The sequence below is a fragment of the Brachyhypopomus gauderio genome, chromosome 4, assembly GCF_052324685.1.
Source record: "Brachyhypopomus gauderio isolate BG-103 chromosome 4, BGAUD_0.2, whole genome shotgun sequence".
Taxonomy (NCBI): Eukaryota; Metazoa; Chordata; class Actinopteri; order Gymnotiformes; family Hypopomidae; genus Brachyhypopomus; species Brachyhypopomus gauderio.
This window is the reverse complement of record NC_135214.1, coordinates 33,274,542-33,290,698: the sequence shown is the minus strand read 5'-3', so window position 1 is coordinate 33,290,698 and position 16,157 is coordinate 33,274,542. Positions and strand designations below refer to the sequence as shown.

Here is a 16,157-nt window from a genome sequence, read left to right as displayed (position 1 = left end):
ACGAAGTGTAACTTACAGCTTTACTTACAAGTAAATTCTCAGATTTCTACAGATATAATGGCAATAATCCAAGAAAAATATCAGGGAAACTAAGAGAATCTTAGTGGTTGTAGACAGCAGACATCAAAGAGACAGAAACAGGACCATAAATGCCAACGCCATCACCCACCCATCCAGGGATGGGCTGGTAGACCGAGGGCTGTGTGCCACTGACGTGCCCTCTGTAAGGGCATTCCTCCAGGGCATCAGGGCAGCACACATAAGGGGCAGTGCAAACTCCTGGAGATGCAGTGAACTTATCTGGATCAGTGCGTGTAAGCATGTTATTCACAGAAAGCATCGCTGTGGTGCTACTGCTGTTCCACTGCTTTGACTGAGCCAGAACAAGGTTGTGCATCAGGGTTGGCAAGACACTGTTATTCTTACATGCGTGTTTGTCTCTCGTATCTGTTGCATCATCCATGTAGACACAAAGGTGTGGAGAATGTACATTTGCAAAGTCCACAATAGTGAAGATCACCACTTGTATTGCCCATGTAAATAGTGCTGAAAGAGACTAGACAAGTTTGTAACTCCATACTGAAACACGGTGTGTTTCTAAAAGCTTTCAGAACCTCCATCTCAAATAATGAGATGATACGTCTGTGAATTTGCATTAACCTACATTGAACATTTGATTAAATTGTGCAGTTATTTAAATGACAACTAAAGGTCTCCTTTTAGCATGTCTTTATCACCAGAGTTATCATCATCATATTCATTTCAGAGGTTAAAATACTTAACTGAATCAAGAGAGCACAATCAGTGATATAAATATTTTGTGATAGCGTTTAAAACTCAAACTATGCATGAACCACCTTGCTAACAATATGTGTGAATTCAGTTCCCAGCAGTGCATACAAACCTGCTCCCGCAGTAGAGCAGACTGGGAAGTGTGGGAAATGTGCAGTATAGCTGAGATTGTACTGGTTTTTGTGTAGGACAAAGTGGGCCATCATTTTCACTGGTGGAAAACAGGTGAAATAAATAAATGTACATGAGGAAGTAGAAGCTGTAATCAACTACAGGGAGGAGAGGAGCTTGTGTGGGGAGCACGCAGCAGTAACATGGTTTCAGTGTCCAGAGAAGCTGGGCTCACCAGATGAAGCGCTGCTGCCACGCTAGTGTTCGCAGAATCACCACAGAACTACACGCATGTGAGGGAAATAGAGTTTATTAAAAGTTGCAAGAAAATTCAACAAGCGTCATGTATGCTCACAGGTAGGGGAGGAGCTAGACGTGTTGTTCTGTTGATTACTGCCGCCCCTCAGTAACAGAAACAAAAGGGCCCTGCTGAATTCCTAAATTGGACAGCTCTTCTGTCCAAGGTCATGACTGCTGCTTCCAAAAATAACCAGGTGCTGGTGCATGTAACACTTTGTTCGCCCGTTATCTGCAGACGCTCGGACCAAAGCTCTATTCTTAAAGACGTGTCAAACTGGGAACTTGTTTGAAGTTAGCAAGGGAAGATTTTTCAACCTCTTATCCATGGGACACTTTTGAGAACATATGTTCCCACTCCCTCAAATTCAGACGCCAACACCACTTATCTCTCCCCCATGTCCAAAAAAGGAAGAGTTACTCAGTTTGTAAAAGTGAGACTGGAAGGATTATTGATGAGAACAGAAATAACGTCTAAGTAGCATTTTTGTAATAGTGGAAATTTCTCTCTTATGTGGGTTATATTTCTCTATACACCTATACATCAAACACTGTAAAAGCTGAAAACTACATATACATACCAATAGCAGTTTCCCTACCAAACAATATTTGTTTAGACAGTGTGGGAAACGCTGGAGAGTTGGAGTGTCTCGAGGTTTGGGTCGTGGGGTTTGGGTCAGAGGACCAGACGGTCCTCGGCGCCGTCCTGGATCAGCTGGCCCACAGAGGCCTGGCTCTGGGCTCGTAGGTAGCACTGCTTCTTACACTGGAGCAGCTGCTCCAGGTCCTTCCACATGCGCACCTGCCTCATGTTGGGGGCGTGGCCGTCCCGCACCTGCTTCTGCTGCTCACGCAGCTTCTGCCACAGTGCACAGAGAAGCACAGGCACCGTCAGCACCCTGCACAGCTTTATACTGAACCAATAGTAACTGTGTTAACAGCACCCTGCACAGCTTTATACTGAACCAATAGTAACTGTGTTAACAGCACCCTGCACAACTTTATACTGAACCAATAATAACTGTGTTAACAGCACCCTGCACAGCTTTATACTGAACCAATAATAACTGTGTTAACAGCACCCTGCACAGCTTTATACTGAACCAATAGTAACTGTGTTAACAGCACCCTGCACAACTTTATACTGAACCAATAGTAACTGTGTTAACAGCACCCTGCACAACTTTATACTGAACCAATAATAACTGTGTTAACAGAACCCTGCACAACTTTATACTGAACCAATAATAACTGTGTTAACAGCACCCTGCACAGCTTTATACTGAACCAATAATAACTGTGTTAACAGCACCCTGCACAGCTTTATACTGAACCAATAATAACTGTGTTAACAACACCCTGCACAGCTTATACTGAACCAATAATAACTGTGTTAACAGCACCCTGCACAGCTTACACTGAGTCAATAATAACTGTGTTAACAGCACCCTGCACAGCTTTATACTGAACCAATAATAACGGTGTTAACAACACCCTGCACAGCTTTATACTGAACCAATAATAACTGTGTTAACAACACCCTGCACAGCTTATACTGAACCAATAATAACTTTGTTAACAGCACCCTGCACAGCTTATACTGAGTCAATAATAACTGTGTCAACAGCACCCTGCCACACTACACTGAAAGCTACACTACACCCACTACAGCTACTACACCCACTGCTACACTACACCTACTACACCCATTACCCCTACTCCACCCTGTACCACACTACACCCACAGCTACACTACACCCACTAAAACACTACATCTACTACACCCAACGCTACACTACACCTACTACACCCATTACTCCTACTACACTCTGTACCACAATACACCCACAGCTACACTACACCCACTACCACACTACATCTACTACACCCAATGCTACACTACACCTAGTACACCCACTACCTACTACTGCACTGAAGGCTACATGACACCCACTGCCAAACTTCACTGACTGCTACACTACACCCACTGTTCCACTACACTACACTATTCTATACCCACTGTTCCACTACACTACACTATACTACACCCACTGCCATATACATCAAGCACTCAGGGAGTAGTAAAACCGCTGTGCACACTTCAGCTAACACATTCATCTCCATCACACTTGCAGGCTCTTCCTGGGAGGCGTCTCCAGTGATAACAGCGCCAGAGTGCTGGACCTCACACGCCGGAACCGTCACGGAGTGTATCAGCACATCGGCTCCTTGGAGGAACACCGCAGAGACGCCCCCCGTGCCCTCCCCCCGCTACACTGACCTAACTAGACAGGAAGACAGGGGGCAGAAAGACAACTTTGGCCCACAGACACGCCCCAGTTCACGTCCTTACCTTGCCCAGAGACTCCTGCTCGGCTATGTTCTTCAGGTACTGCTCTCTGGAAAGAGGAGCACTTTAAATCACCACCCTGTAGTTGTACATTGAACTGCAGACTGCAGATGAGAACACTCTAGGTTATGGAGTGGATAATGAGGTTGGAGTTATATGTTTGGGTTGTGGACGGAGAATTAATGTGTTGAATTAAGGAAGAGGGATTGGCCCATGTGGATAATGGACATCAGTGTGTGTTTTGGACTGGCTAGTGTGGATAATGGGCACTGGTTTGTGTTTTGAACTGGATAGTGTGGAACTGTAATTGAATGGAACAGAGTCTGACTGATTTTATCTTGGTACTACACACTGAAAACCTGGATGGTTCATATGTGAATCATAAGGGTCTTTCCCCTCAGAAAAAATGACCATTGGAAAAATCTCATCTTGATTTAGTAGAGTAGGGACAGGCCAGGACAGAAGGTGTCCAGCCCCAGAACTACAGTGATTACACACATGGAGCTCACGAGAAGGAGACCAGCGTGTGTCCCTGTGTGTGTCCCTGTGTGTGTCCCTGTGTGTGCCCCTGTGTGTGCCCCTGTGTGTGTCCCTGCGTGTGTCCCTGCGTGTGTCCCTGCGTGTGTCCCTGCGTGTGTCAGTGCGTGTGTCCCTGCGTGTGTCCCTGCGTGTGTCCCTGCGTGTGTCCCTGTGCACGGCCCAGCCCCCACAGACCACGGCAGCTGGGCGCCCCACCTGATGGACTTCTTGCGTGTCTGTGGGTCAGAGGACACGTACACCTTCATCTCGTCCGACGCTCTCTGCATTTGAGTCTCGACGATCTGCGGCGGCGTGGGGAGGAGGAGAGGGCAGAGTGAGGCGGCGGAACCAGGCGGCATTTTGCTGCGGAGGCGAGCGATTCCGGCGACGACCTTACCGCTCGCATGCAGCTGAGGTAGTGGTAGCGGTTCTCTTCCTGAGACGTCTCCTCCCTCAGGGTCCTCACCTCCTACCGCACAGCAGCACAGTCAGACACCTCACATCACACTAGGTGTGTGTGTGTGTGTGTGTGTGTGTGTGTGTGTGTGTGTGTGTGTGTGTGTGTGTGTGTGTGTGTGTGTGTGTGTGTGTGTGTAACCACCATACCTGCTCCAGCTTGGATCTGTTGCTCTCCAGGCCAGCAGCACACGTGTCATACAGAGCCTTTTTTACCTCATACTCTTGTGAAAGCTCCTATTTTACATAAAGACAGACAGCATATTGGTGAATTCTGACTGTACCGGGCGTAAAGTCGTCAAGCTGTCTGTGTTCTGTGCTTGGACAGCGGGGTTTTGTGTAGGTGTCCTGCAGAGCCACAGAGCTGTGTGGTGCTCACCCACCTGGCACTGCTGTCTGAGAGGCCTCAACTCCTTGATCAGTGGGGACAGAGCAGATTTCTTCTCCTCTATCGCCAAGTTCAGCCTCTTCACCTGCAACAGACACGTAGGTAGACACAAAGGAAACACACAACCTCCTCCTAGAGAATACGCATTCCTCCACCAGACGCCCGAGTTGCCAAGTATACCAAAACGCCTCTCTGTCACAGCGCTCCACAACACATAAGAAGAGCAAATCACATCCGAGGCTGACAGTGGCACACGTGTGGAGTCTGTTCATAACTTACATAACGACTCCTTCCTACCTGAAAAGCACAAGATCACCTGACACACATACATCATGTCTACCCTGACAAAGATGTTGAATATGTTGGACGCAGGCCCAAAGGCCAAGACCTGGCAGAGTTTCAGTGACGGGTGTGGCCGCCCCACACTGCACCAACAGGTTGTTCCTCTGTTCCTGCGTGCAGCTGAGGAGGAAATGCAGACGTGCACTGGGGGAAAAAACTTTGTATCCCCTGCGTGGTGCATCCTGCCCGCTCCAGCAGGTGTTAGTGTGAGGGGAGTCGGGCTGCGATGTGCTCACACACACAAAGCTGCACTCTGCAGAGCTGCAGTGGGCTGCTCCATCACTGCTTGCTGTAGAGACTCACAGCAAGAGCCCCAGTGCGGGTGCAGGTGTGAGGGCAGGAGTGACGGCGTCCCGGGGCGCCGGACGACCCCCGTTACACGTCCGACGGGTTCATCGCGCGGGGTTCTCGCGCCACACACCGCGTCCCGGCAAACGGCATGTGCGGTAAACGGCACTCGGGCCTCAGAGATGAAGAACCCGTGGGAGTGTGAGAGAAGAGTGATCATACGACGGTGCCTGCGTGTGTGTATGTATGTGTGAGATGAGACGGACGCGAGACTCATTCGAGCCTTGCTCACCATCTCCGACATGCCGTCCAACGTCCGGCCCTTCAGCTCGTCCAGCTCGCTCTTGATGGCCGACACTCTCTCCAGCTCCTCCTGGGTGTCGCTGAAGCCCGAAACCCCTCTCTGAGCCTCCAGAGCTTGCTGGGAAATGGAGAGACACCCAGTCATTTTTCCCCTTCGGATGAGATCACCTGTTACCCAACAGTATCAGCGCAGATGGAGAAAGAGAGACGGGAGAAGGGCTGAGGACCAACGGCTGTGAGCGTGAGGGAGGAGGCCTGTGATGCCGGGACAGGGGAGGACCAGAGGGGGCTGCTGACACGTCAAGCGTTCTGTCAAGGGCCATGTTCACACATTCAGTCAGGGCTCACCTCTGCATCAGAATACAAAGCACTCTGTTCTCTCTGGGCACAGGCAGGAGACTTCACACCCCGTACTCACACACACACACACACACACACACACACACACACGCATTAGGGACCAGAGCTGCCACGGAATCAGTGTGTGAAAAGTCTGATTGGAAGAGGAATTTATTCCTGCCAAGGGAGGGGCAGGGGGCTCCAATTTCAGCAGTGTGTGTCTGCAGTCTCCCGACTCTATCTGATGTGTCTTCATTGAGGCAGTCAGGACTACTGTGTCTAGAGCATCAGTACCCACTGCACACTGTACACACTGTGTGTGTGTGTGTGTGTGTGTATGGGTCAGACAAACAGCTGCCAAGAGGGGGAAGGCCCAGGCTTATGCGACCCACCCCAAAATCCAACCCCACCCCCCACTTGAACAAAGAGACATGCATGCGGCTATGGAGCAAATACCGCGCTCACAAATAGCCCCCGGCCTCCTGCGTCAAACTGGCCACCAGCAAATGGCCTGCCGGGGGGGTCGGGAGCCGTGAGGTCAGTTCCAGGAAGGTTCTGCAGCTTCGCTGGTAATGTGGTGCAGTCTGAATGGGCACGGACGGGTGAACAGGACCGGCTCGGGCACGCCAGCTGGACCAGGGGGCGTGGCTGTCGCCGCCCACATGGCACGGAGAGGCAGGACAAACGCAGCAGCTTTGAGTAGGAGTACCAGGGAAAAGGGTCTAAAAGTGATTCACGCACGTGCCAGAAATACTGTTAGGAGAGCACTTGGTCCATTAGACTGGTGCCGGATCAACCGTGTGTGTGTGTGTGTGTGTGTGTGTGTGTGTGTGTGTGTGTGTGTGGGGTGTATAGAGCTGGGCTGAGCGGAGTGAGCAGCTGACACAGGGAGACGGGAGTTTACCAGCTGCTGCTGGCCGGTGGCGTGACGCTGGCGGAGGATCTCCTCGGTCCTCTGCAGGACGCCGAACTCGGCCTTCAGCTCAGCCATCTCCTGCCGCTTCTTCTTGAACGCGATGTTCTTGCCGCGCATCTTGCCCACGTAGCGTTTGAACTGCGACCAGAGCGGAGAGAAGAAACAATCACAAACCACAAGCACGACGGTCGGGGAAATGTGGCAGCGGAGGAGTTCCGCTGCGTCACACTGGAGCCTGTAGGAAGTTGACGTGCTATGACAATCTGGTGGAGTGCCTCAGGGACATCTCCTAAGTCCACAGCAAAAAGAAACGTGACCCTGCAGTAACGCAGCCAGGAACACAACAAACCCTCTTCATCTGGCAGCTTCTGCAGAAGACCACCGCTCAGACCGCCCTGATGCCAGGGACTATAAACTTAGACAACAGCCTCAGAAATCACACGATGTGCCGCATGTTGTCCGGGGCACGTAGGGCTTGTGTGGCAGAGTTTATACTTTGTGTATTTCAAGCTGTCAAGGGCAGACAAGGTTGTGAAGATTAGGGCGGCAGTATTGCTGGGTGGCATTCTCTCATTTCTTTCTCTTACAAATGACCATCAGATGACAGGGGCTAAATTAACCACCGCGAGCAGCAATACTCGTCATCGTGAAGAAGAAGGGGTGGGGGGAGGGGATGAGGCCTCAGGCAGGGGGGCACGACCCTGGCAGAGAGAGGACACAGCAGCTCAACTGATGGGCATGTCATCCCTGTGGTATCTACGACACGCCGTAATGATCGGTGATGGATGTGTGTTCTGTCAGTAGTCGAAAGAGATTTGGGAACCATCTTACAGTAACATTTCATGCAGTGAGAAAGGAATTAAGCTGCCTGCAGGTTTCACACGTGAAGATTAACAGTTCAAAGTTAAAGATAGAACCCAAGCCTGATGAACACAGAACCACATCGGAGCGTTTTCCTAATTAAACTGAAACAGTGGCATGGGGTTAATTGAAATGTCAGCCATGTAAGAAAGAGGAGAGTGCCTTATCTATCCCAAACCTTTACCAATGCGGCTCACACCACACACACGTTATTCACACACTCGTTATTTACACACTCGTTTCAGGGTCTGGCCCAGCTGCTGTTGAGAAATCTGTATTTACATGCACTGACTAAACTAAACGTTGGTTTCATTACAACATCTCCTGCATGCCTCCCCCTCCACATTCAAATCAGTACTGTGCCAGTACGTGACCATACATGGGCGTAGCCTATACCAGCAGCTCAGAGTTAACCAACCCTCTCTCTGTCTCTCTCTCTCTCTCTATCTGTTTCTCTCCCTCTCTGTCTGTCTCTCTCCTCTTATTCAAGTGTCTTTTTTATTGACCCCTAACTAGTGTGTCTCTTTCTGTCCATCATTCTCTCTTTTTCTCTCCATCATTCTCTCTCTCTCCTTCTGTCTCTTTTGTTCCGGTTATCAGAGATATTGCTGCTGCTCCCAGTCGGCTGAGCTATGTGCAGAACTGAGCGTTATCAGACGGGGCAGACGGGACCGGCAAGACACTGCAGGAAGGGAGCATGGCTATTTTAGCCAGGATGCCTCGCTATCTCCTCCCCCCGCCCGTCTGTCTGCACAGGGACAGAAGGAACATCTGCTCATAAACCAAGCAGACAGACAGGCCAACATCAGAGAGGAGAGCAAGACAGAAGGAGACATTATCACCACAGCGCACGCAGACAGGCCAACATCAGAGGGGCGATGACCCACACACAACACGCAGGCATTATCTTAGTGGGATCAGGTGCATTAAAGCCCCAGTTGGCAATTCCTGTATTCCTGTAACTGAGGTTCTGCCAATGCAATAACATTTTTTCCCCTACTCATATGAACACTCTTTTCACACACACACGCACACACACACACACACACACACACGCACACACGCACACACGCACACACACACACAGTAATGATTTGCAGAAGCGGTGTTTGTTCTGAGTGTGCGTGGCGGTCTGGGTGTGTGGGTGAGGAGCTTCACCTCCTCGGTGCGGATGACCTCCACTCCGCCCGGGCCGCGTGCCTGGCTGCTCTTGGTGCTCAGCTGCCTGCTCAGCGCCGCCAGCTCCTCACGGGCCTCCTGTAGCGACTCCGCTTTCGCCTCCTTCTTCCGAACAATGATGGAGGCCTGAGGAACACCAGGAGCTTTAGCACTTCTGACCAGACCCAAGCTCCTCCCAAGAGATGGAGATGACCTCCGACATAGATCAGTGGAAGCCAAATAAACCACCACGATCACTCAGATTGGGCTAATCTCCAACACACATTAAGTCTACTGTCGAATGAATTCATAACGCCAAAAGTGACCCTTTACCGAAATTCAGTTTCAGTCTGTACGAACACTTGTCCTCTGCTAAACCTCTACTCAACAGGGTCTCCTGGAGTAGCTGTGCATATAGTATTTTATTACAAACTAAAAACTCTTTATTCTATCAAAACATCAAACATTAAGCAGTGATGATACACATCCATGGACCATGAAACAACCACAGATCTTTGCATTAGCAAATCAGACACCAATCGTTGTCTCAAGCTGAACGTTGTGTCTGTACACATACAGGAGAATGTGTATCAGTTCTCCTCGCAGGTCTTCACCTCACACAGCTGCACTTCACTGCTCCAATTAATATTATTTAGGCTTTAAAAGTCACAAGTGAAACTCTAAGTAAACCGATGACATTTCCCTGGACCGGTAACGGACATTTGACTGTAGATTTGTGTATCATTAGCTGACAGACACCAAAGCTTTCACCTGCTGTCTGTACAGAGTGAGGTTATCATCCATGGGATTGGTCCTGGCCATCCGCTTCTCCAGCACGTGGTTCGCCTGACTGAGCTGTTTAATCTGCTCGGCAGGAAGACAAGGAACAAAGACAATAGAGACGTTTTCAGCTGAGGTCCATCTGAATCCACCTCTGACAAAAGAAACAAACCAGTCCAGTCATATGAAGGGCAGTTCACAGCAGCAGCATGGATACGTAGATACATTGGGGATGTCATTAGGAGATGCTCCAGTGCTTTAATGATGATACATTTGTGTATAATTACCCTTTATGGGACTACAAAAACTATATATGACTCTTCATGTGAAGCCTGCTGAAGGACATGTGGGTGTAGGTGGTGCAGTGTAATTTGTAGATACATTCATCAACGTACAGTACCAGTCAAAGGTTTGGACACACCTGACTGAATGTATGTACTTTATAGTCTTAAAGCCCTATCCGGACGGGATTAGTTTCTCAGGGGGTCCTGGGGTAATTTTCTCTTTTACGGGGGTCCTCTGTGATTTTAATCCCGTCCGGAACGAGCATGTCCGTGTTTTTCTCAGACGTCCTCAGAGAAAATTACAGGCGGAATTACCTACTGTTTTTCGCTGTACTCCGTGGTCGTCTGGTAATTTTAGTCCCGTCCGGATCCACATGTCTGAGTTTATACATGCAGACATCACCTCGCGTTTAATAAAACAGCTATATGTCCACTGCCACGCACCGTAGTTACACGTTGGGCGCGCGTTTTCACGGAGATCCACGTAAAGACAGCGGCGAGCGAAAATGGATTTACTGGATTTTTTAATGGATTTATTTTATTTTATTTAATGGATTTATTTAGCTATTTACATTCATTAGCGATTTTTTATAATGTGTTTTCTGTATTGGTTTAACAAAATAGCTTAACTTAAACGGAGATCTTAAATGCTGAACTGAACAGTAGTAAAGTTAAAAGTTAAAAAGGAATCATCAGAGTTGGCAGTGTGACATGCTATCACGTGACAAGGCGATGTCATGTGACCGAGAAAGCCAAAAACTCACGGGTCCTCCTGTTTTTTCAATTGCTGTCCGGATGCAAGAGTTTTATCACTGAGTACAAGGGTGAAATATTTTTCACAGACGTCCCCCTGAAAAACTAATCCCGTCCGGATAGGGCTTTATTAAAGGCATTTTTAGCTAAGAGTTATTTTGCGTCGCCCTATCCGGACGGGATTAGTTTCTCAGGGGGTCCTGGGGTAATTTTCTCTTTTACGGGGGGTCCTCTGTGATTTTAATCCCGTCCGGAACGAGCATGTCCGTGTTTTTCTCAGACGTCCTCAGAGAAAATTACAGGCGGAATTACCTACTGTTTTTCGCTGTACTCCGTGGTCGTCTGATAATTTTAGTCCCGTCCGGATCCACATGTCTGAGTTTATACATGCAGACATCACCTCGCGTTTAATAAAACAGCTATATGTCCACTGCCACGCACCGTAGTTACACGTTGGGCGCGCGTTTTCACGGAGATCCACGTAAAGACAGCGGCGAGCGAAAATGGATTTACTGGATTTTTTAATGGATTTATTTTATTTTATTTAACGGATTTATTTAACTATTTACATTCATTAGCGATTTTTTATAATGTGTTTTCTGTATTGGTTTAACAAAATAGCTTAACTTAAACGGAGATCTTAAATGCTGAACTGAACAGTAGTAAAGTTAAAAGTTAAAAAGGAATCATCAGAGTTGGCAGTGTGACATTATTAAACATGCTATCACGTGACAAGGCGATGTCATGTGACCGAGAAAGCCAAAAACTCGCGGGTCCTCCTGTTTTTTCAATTGCTGTCCGGATGCAAGAGTTTTATCACTGAGTACAAGGGTGAAATATTTTTCACAGACGTCCCCCTGAAAAACTAATCCCGTCCGGATAAGATAAAATATTAATAGTTAATGTTAATGGCCTATATATGATTTTCTCCCAAAACAATGTATACAGTATATGATTAAAACAATAATAATATTAATAAAATTTATTAAACCATCTGTTTTGGTTTAACATAGAATAGTCATGTGTTATTTCATTATTTTGATACCTTTTTCTGTTTTTTCTAAAATGTAGAAAATATAAATAAATTAGTGGGTGTCCAAACTTCTGACTGGTAGTGAAGCCCCAGACGTGGGTTCTGGGTCAGGGAGCCCTGTGTTAGCGGACCAGCCAGCACACACCTTCTCCTCCAGCTCGGCCAGCTCGGCGTGGCCCATGGCCGGCTCGGACACCACCTTCTGGAGCTGCTGCACCACGCCACGCAGCCTCTCCAGCTCCCTGGGAAGCTTTTCTGACACCATATAGGAGTTGAACTTCATCTCCTCCTCTAGCCTCTTCACCAGACCTAGAGCAACGGAGCCGCGTAACGGGGGTGAGCTTACAGCGGCGGACGGACGCGCAACACACCGCCGCTGCACGCAACACACGTCGCTCGCAGGCAAAGCAACGTCACTGCATGTTTCAGCAAAAACATTAGCGCCGAGAACCGAAGAGAACACATACTGCACAGGTGTTGGCGTGTAATGGAGTATTTTGTGCACTAGTCTGAGGTGTTGACATGGAATGTCATGACAAAACTAAAGTGTTCTGAAGATGGTTCAGATTTGTTGGTTTGTTTTGAGCCATGGGGTGTGGTGGGGTGTTGTGTGGCCTGGCCCCCCTGCCAGCCCCGGCCTACACAGGCCTGTCTCAGTCATCCATGGCTAACTCACTCTCGGGCTTGGCGTCGGCAGCTGCCTGTCGCAGGTCTTTCAACTGGAGCTGGCACCTCTGTAGCCGCTGCTCAGCCTGGAACAGCTGTAGGAGGCAGGAGGAGAGCCAGGTTTCACCCTGCGCGTCTGACGAACACAGATGTCACCTCACACACGCAGCTCTGATGTGACTCAAGAACCAGTGGGAGGGGAATTAAGGCACAGCTTAAAGTGACAGTAGAACATTGTCAGGCACCTGATTCTTCTGTTCTTGTTTCTGATGAGCCAGAGACTCCTCTCTCTCCTTTTCCACACGCAGAAGCCTCACCAGCTCCAGCATGCGCTGATGGCTGGACACAGACTCCACCTAGTGGACAAAAGATGTCTTACATACTGTGACAGCGTGAATGTGACTGAGGTTCAGAGCTCCCTTGAATCACAGCCATTGAGGTTGACGTGCTACAGATTTTTTACACTCCTTTCACCCAAGAATCAGGCGTGATGACCAACCAATGAACGACACTGTGATAAAGTGGCCAGGCACATTCAATTAACTACCAATCACAATGAAATCTAGGACAGGATTTATATCTGGATATCTCTGGTCTAGCAGAAGAACTAATTAGAGAATTCTCATTTCAACTCATAGTACATAATGCCATTCTTTAGTGAAGCTGGCACATTCTCCAAGAAAGGAGACAGATGAAGAGGAAGATGACGACGAAGGCTATTTCCTCCAGCAGGGTTCCTCACCCGCTTCCTCAGACGCTCCACTCGTTTCATCAGATGATCTTTTTCCTCCTCCATCGCTGCAATATCCTGCAGTGATAGTTACATCACTATAATTCAAAGCTCCGAACGATACCCAAACATGACATCTGAGACACTAGACTTACAAAACGAGTGGGAAAAGGCAGTTAATGGTCATCTTACCCGACGAATGTCAGCTGTAGAAAACCCAGAGTTTCTCAGATGTTCACATTCTTTGTGGTAATTCTTGAATCCCTCTACCAACTCCTCATACTGCAGTACACAATCACAAAAGAAAAACACCACAACAACAAAATCCCACTTTTTACACTCATCTCAAATGTTTATATCTGAATTTAAAGAAATGACCAGAATCAACCAGATTTTTTTGTGTGTATGAATGAGACAAATTTACAATTACAAGACATTCTGTACACATATCTTCAAAGTACTCTCATAGTTCTTGCAGTTTCCTTTTTATCTAAAATGTTTTTTTTCCTCTTTCCAAAGAATCAACTATGTGTGGGTCTCTAGTATGGCTAAGCTAAATCACCACTTGTCATTACAGTGGTAATAGCTTCAGCTTTTGAATGATGACCAAACACAAATCATACTGAACGAAAAATGTATCAAAAGTATTTATATTTCAGAATTTAACACAAACTGCTGCAAGTTTTACAACAGTCTGATTGGGCCGTCCCTGAGGGGGAGGCTGAGGTCAAACCTGATGGTATGTCTCAGCGATACCATCATCAGCCAGAAACTCTCCAGGCACATCAAGTTTGACAAGGAACCGAGCCAGGTAGGCCCTCTTCTTCAGCTCCGGGGCCCTCTGGAGCAGCCAGTGCAAGATGGGGTGGATCACTGGCTTACTGCCCGTCACCAGGCCCTGCCGAAAACTGCTCCTGGAAAGTGATGAAGAATCACATCATCCTCTCTTTTCTGATACAGACAAAAAAATTCATTCAGCTCCACATGTTTGAATAATACCTGTTCAGAGTTAATTATACAATAGCATGTAATTACACACCAAATGAATGCTTCACTCACAAATTGTACTGTCAGTAAGACTGATTGAAATAATCTGCACTCTTGGTCAGGCATGTTAGTATTTTGGAATTTACTTTCATTTAATGGCTAGATAAGTGTCTTTTGACCTTAAAGATAACCACTATTCTGATATCTGACCCTTTATTCGTGGACTTACGCATCCGGACGTCCTCCAGGTTTGTATTTCAGCATTCCTAACAAAGTAAACATTCTTTTGGCTGTCTGGTCAGGCATTTCCTCTCGAATATCAATTGCTTGCTGAAATACAAGAGAAATAGTTATATGTGAGCACACAAAAAAAACCTACCCTATTGTTTCTCTGTAGGCCTTATGCAGCTATTTGTTTATCTGAAAATCATGATTAAATTATGATTGACGCAATGAAAAAATAGCATTTGAATATTCTTTCAAAAATGTGTTTTTACTAGGGGTGGGCATAGATTATTTTTTTTAATCTAGATTAATCTCACTGAAATCTTGAAATTAATCTAGACTAATCTAGATTAATCTATATTAAAATGGCTCATATGCGTGCTACCCAAGTAATGACTAAAAGTCAGTTTTTGAGATAAGGTTTCTTAATACAGAGGGTGCATTAGACTAGGGGCTCATCTCCTGTTTCCAAAATGCATCAGTAGAGGGTTTTCCATCCACCGAGTTTTTGAAAAAAGCTGGATGGAAAAAGTCCAAAATTCGAAAAAAGCCCCAAATATCGCAAAAAGATTTTTACGCTAGGAGGGAGGTGGAAAAGTTAGACTATCGCATCGCCAAAATTCGGAAAAACTGGATGGAAAAGGGTTTTTCGCATAAACGATGACGTATCATGCCTCAAGTCATGTGGTTCTGTACATGATCGCGATGTAAAGATGGCAAATGCATACAAAAACAGTTCTGGAGAGAGCAAAAATTGAATTTAACTTCTCCATGTATAGAAAAGAAAAAGAAAAAAATGTTTCAAAACCTCAACGTGCAAAAATGCGTAACTGCCAGATGGATGTAAAAACCACTATTGTTTGGTCCCTCACGTGATCTAAAGTTTATTCGCATAACTGTAATGAATGGAAACAAGGCTTAATTCGCATTTTTTTCTGCCGAAACTGCGCATTATTTTTTCGAAAGGTTTGTATGGAAACCCGGCTAATGACTGCTTGAGGAAGCTGTTCTACTTTGATACTTGATAAGAGTATCAAGTATCGCCCGATAAGAGTATCAAATTAACGACCGCCGTTAACGGCCCACCACTAGTTTTTACATTTTGGTTTACAAAATTAATTAAAGAATTTTGAGATGTTAAAGCATTTTGAGATGTCTGACGAATCAAAATAAACCTTTCTAGCATTTCAGCTCACTTTTTTGAGAGATTTGATCTGCATTTAAACAACGCAGCTTGTAAACATCTCACCTTGGAGTCAATTTCGGACAAAACCTCATTAAGCGTCTGCAGTAGCTGCATTGGCTCCAGTGAATCAAAAGTAATTAAGTTGAAGTTTTTCTTGAAAGGCTCTCGATTCAGCTGTTCCACTATGAATTTTAGTTGTTCGCTCATCTCGACACAGATTTGACAAGTTTTTGTCTTCCAAGCTTGTTTGTTTGTTAGTTTGCTAGTCAACTAGCGTTAGCTACGTTAGCTTAAACAAAACTAGCACGCTTGTAAATAATAAATGGTCCGTATGTGCACTAGCCTTAACACTGTTGGATGTTTTATATCGGCTCTCGCTACATTAGATTTCGC

At 46.7% G+C, this 16,157-nt stretch overlaps 1 protein-coding gene across 1 annotated transcript; it reads right to left on the bottom strand.

Moving 5' to 3' along the window:
* Positions 1-1,197: 1,197 nt before the first annotated feature.
* Positions 1,198-16,151, bottom strand: ift81 (intraflagellar transport 81 homolog). The gene is made up of 18 exons (XM_077004115.1): positions 15,828-16,151; positions 14,583-14,683; positions 14,100-14,280; positions 13,559-13,648; positions 13,379-13,444; positions 12,882-12,992; positions 12,647-12,731; positions 12,116-12,279; positions 9,892-9,984; positions 9,121-9,267; positions 7,090-7,239; positions 5,836-5,964; positions 4,909-4,998; positions 4,676-4,762; positions 4,467-4,538; positions 4,286-4,371; positions 3,554-3,599; positions 1,198-2,059 (listed from the first exon to the last, which is right to left on the bottom strand). The coding sequence occupies exons 1-18, from the start codon at positions 15,969-15,971 to the stop codon at positions 1,877-1,879; spliced, it is 2,025 nt and encodes a 674-aa protein (XP_076860230.1). The 5' UTR covers positions 15,972-16,151; the 3' UTR covers positions 1,198-1,876.
* Between the last annotated feature and the right edge of the window lie 6 nt (positions 16,152-16,157).